At 39.0% G+C, this 4,175-nt stretch overlaps 1 protein-coding gene across 1 annotated transcript; it reads right to left on the reverse strand.

The window, feature by feature from the left end:
• Window positions 1-3,190: 3,190 nt before the first annotated feature.
• On the reverse strand, window positions 3,191-3,713 carry LOC123628096 (ubiquitin-40S ribosomal protein S27a-like). The gene has a single exon (XM_045537739.1). It carries the CDS (start codon window positions 3,658-3,660, stop codon window positions 3,193-3,195), a length of 468 nt encoding a protein of 155 aa, XP_045393695.1. The 5' UTR covers window positions 3,661-3,713; the 3' UTR covers window positions 3,191-3,192.
• Between the last annotated feature and the right edge of the window lie 462 nt (window positions 3,714-4,175).

Genomic DNA, 4,175 nt, shown 5'->3' on the forward strand with positions numbered 1-4,175 from the left:
ATTTCTCCCCGTTTCCGGTCCCTCCTCACTTTGTGTATATAAAACATCTAGCATAGTGCTTGGTACTTAGTTCCTTTTCCCTTTTTCCTGAACCGTGAATTCCTCTTCCTCACTGCTGCCTGTGTAACCCTTCGATTACATCATCTCCCTTCCCTGAGAGAGACTTGTAGAAACTGTGAACTAAAATAAAACTTTAAGGCTCACCCCCCCACTGGCTGACTAAATGAACCCCCTCATGGCCAAAAGAATATTCTAAAACTAAATTGCCTGCCAGGAGGAGGGAGGTCAGACATGCCTTATCATGCCCCCCTCCCTTCGGGAGGACATCCTTTGTAACCCATTAACAGGCCTAAGGGTATGCAAGACAAACCTAAAAGTCCTCAATTTACACAACAAATATATTTCCGGTGACTTATCTCTTAAAAACAGCTCCTATGTTAAAACATTCCAAGCCTTTAGACAAAGCTTCATGTTTTTAACCAATTACAAGCCAAGGAATCTTTAAACCCACCTATAACCTGTAAGCACCACCCCCCTTCGAGAGGGCCCACCTTTTTGGGCCAAACCAATGTATATCTCCCCCATATTGTTTTACGACTTTACCTGTAACCCCTGTCTCCCTAAAACGTGCAAAACCAAACTGTAACCCAACCATAGTGAGTCCACTTGCTCAAGGGTTCTTGGGTGTGGCTCTGGGTCATGGTCCTCAAGTTTGGCTCAGAGTAACTCTCTTTAGAATTATTTTACAGAGTTTGACTTTTTTTCCCGTTGACAAGATTGGAGCTCAACGTGGTGCTCAGAGAAGACTCAGGACCACCGAAGGAGTAGCCCGAACTTGGCGCCAGGTACCAGCATGGCCCTTTTGGGCCCTCAGATACTGAGCTTCTCCTTGGGCGGAACTGGTAAGTCCTCCTGAGCTCCGGACATCCCGTTTTTGGTGGATGGTCTTAGTTTGCTCTGAGCCGGTTCTTTTCCTAGGAATTGTTGTTTGGGATCCTAACTTAGAATTGGAGGTGCATTCTAAAGGGTCTTCTCCATTGACTTTTTATCCTAAAAATTAATCTCAATTGGCTTTTCTTTGCATTTTTGAAAGAGGAAACTGAACTGTCTTGTTTGTAGATAAATGAGACTGAGTTCCTCACCTCCAAAGAGAAGGGGCATCTTACTCCTCCCAGCCTTGGAAGCCCTGGGTGACTGGGGTCCTGAGTTGGGAGTTGCCTGGGGCAATTCCCCAAGGCGCAAGTGGCCCTATAGGGAACCCCCCAGCTAATTTATTAAAAGAAGGCTCATCCAGGAAATGCATATAAGAGCTGATCACTCGGCGTTTTGAGCCCTCTTGGAGGTACTATACCCTCAAGACAGAAACTCAGACCTGTAGGAGGAGAGTGGGACCGACTCAGTGGTGAAACACTGAGGAGCCCCACCCATAATCAGCACACTCTGATCCACGACACCAAACCCTGTATTACAGTTAGGTTACTTCTTTTAAGGAAAAATGGGAAATCCTTTAAAAATGAGGAAAGACAAGGAGAATGACCCCCCTTGGGCACCCCAGTTGGTTTGTGGCTCCTCCACGTGCAAGTATTTTTGTAAATGAAAAGATTCAAAGGCATGACAAGTTTTTCTAGGGCTCCAGCTAATAGCTAATTCTTGTGCACAAGTTTTTACGAAAGGGCAAATTACATCAAGGAAAATTCAGAGCTAAAATGGTGGACCTACCACTAGAGTTAAAATGTCTCAAGCTATTTTTCTCTCTCTCTTTTCTGGCTACTCTAAAACCTGCTAACTTTTTCTATTGATGTTAAAATAACTCATTGTTTACGGTATTTACAATTGAAAGGCTACCTGGAGATCCTGCAGCCAGTTCTAGCTAAAATGCAAACATTGAAAACTCAATTTTGAACTGAAGGAAAAAAAAAAGGGTAAAGGTTTTTTAAAAAAACTCAAACTGCCATGGAAACTGCTTTACCCAAAATTTTGATCCACGGGCCTAATTAGGTTACCTATCAGGGCAACTAAAGTTTGCCATGTGAACAAGTTCCAGTTTCGTCAGAGGAAATTTAGATCCAGCTATCTTTTACAGACTGGTGAGTTTGTGTTACCATCTCATGGATAGAGTTCTAGGGTAAAATCTCTTAGAACTTTCTGTGCGTTTATGTGTATGTGAGATTGTATATATTTAGGTATGTTTTGTGTCTGTGCATGTATTACATGTTTGTGCTTACATGGCTCTGGACTGGCTTAAAAATAAGGAAGTACTCATAAATTAAACCGAAATGGTTAACTAGAATTTATTAATCTTTGGTAAATAAGCTGAGTTATTATTAAAAAATAAAAAGATGTTATTAGTAAAGTAATAATAAAAATGTTTTCAAATTCTCAGCATACATTTGTTTTTGCCTGGGTTTTACTGGACATTTTTATGTTCTTGAGGTGTCAAGATTTGATATAAAGGTTTTAAAAATATAAACTCAGCCAAAGACAAAATAATGTGTGATTTTTGATAAGTAAAGTAAATTTAATGTTTGGTCTAATGATAATCACCAAATCTGAGTTACCAACACAAATACCTGTGTGTTTAACTTTAAGGTAAAAATGCAAATGTGCCTAAGTGTCAGCAAATTAGAATAAATAAAACACCAAGTAGAGCACAAAAAAACTTATGGTCAAAGGTTTATGAAAATATTTTGGTTTTGGTCTTTTAACCTTAACTGCAGATATAGTTTACTTCCACTGATTCAATGTCTATAGAGAGGTACACAAAATGTGTTTCTAACTCACTATCATCTAATATTAACAGTACTGTTAGTAATTCAAAATTGTCCTAGAAGTTGTAGTTAGAAGAGCTTAAGTTGAAAGCTTCAGTTTTTCCTTGGTCTTGTCCATTTTTGTCCCACTCTTTATAAGCTTGCCGGGTATGTGTACATTATGTTGCTGTAACAAAGTTTGTGCCTAGGAAAAAATTTCTAAATTATTAATTTTTGTGTAGTAATTTATTTTAAGATAAAAAGTAAATAAGTTAAAATCCAAAGAATATCTCAGAACAGTCCTACTCTTTATTAATATTACATGTACTCAAGTTTACACCCCCCAAAAATTGTTTTGAGACTATTTAGATTGTTTTTATAACAGCTTAATCTTTTTTTTTTTTTTTTTTTTTTTAGTTCATGACTTTTATTAACTCATATACAATTACTTGTCTTCTGGTTTATTGAAGCAGTAAGTTAGACAACATTTGCCACAATAATGTCTATCAAAGTGGCTGGCCATAAAAACTCCAGCACCACATTCATCTGAAGGACACTCCCGATGAAGGCGACTAATTTTGCCATTCTCATCCACCTTATAATATTTCAAGACAGCCAACTTAACCTTCTTTCTCTTATGCTTATTCTTCTTGGGAGTGGTGTAAGACTTCTTCCTTTTCTTAGCACCACCACGAAGTCTCAACACAAGATGAAGAGTGGACTCCTTTTGAATGTTGTAGTCAGACAAAGTACGTCCATCTTCCAGTTGCTTGCCAGCAAAAATCAGTCTTTGCTGATCAGGAGGAATTCCTTCCTTATCCTGGATCTTGGCCTTTAAATTTTCTATTGTATCCGAGGGTTCGACCTCGAGAGTGATAGTCTTCCCTGTAAGGGTTTTTACGAAAATCTGCATCTTGGTGGCGGTTCCACCGCAGATGGCGGACCCGAAAGGAAGAGTGCCACACCGACCCAACAGCTTAATCTTAATCCTCATATAAAAAGCATGTTACCACTTTGTATCATTGTTTATGGTGCTAAGGATTGGCACTGAAGTTTTTTTTCCCCCCCTCAGTCTACAGTCAGGTGATCTTATGCTGATGGGATTCAAAAAACTAACTTAAAATGAAAGCTTCAGAAGCAAAAATTTTCTGACCTTGCCTTGTCTGCCTGCCTCTTGTACCAATTCTTTTCTGAAAGCTAGCTATAAAACCTAAAATTATTCTGTGTAACATGGCCATAAAGTAATTATCTGACCTACTTTGTTTTACTGTAAAACCTCATACCAAAAAGGGCCTTTCCCTGCACCCAGAAGGGAGGAATGCATACTCAGAGAGGCCAAGCAAAATCTAAATATAAAAGCCTTGCTGGTTCTGCCACTCAGCCTGTTAAAATTAGCTCGCACCCTTTTTGTCCAGTCATATTTTTACT

The sequence above is a fragment of the Lemur catta genome, chromosome X, assembly GCF_020740605.2.
Source record: "Lemur catta isolate mLemCat1 chromosome X, mLemCat1.pri, whole genome shotgun sequence".
Classification (NCBI taxonomy): domain Eukaryota; kingdom Metazoa; phylum Chordata; class Mammalia; order Primates; family Lemuridae; genus Lemur; species Lemur catta.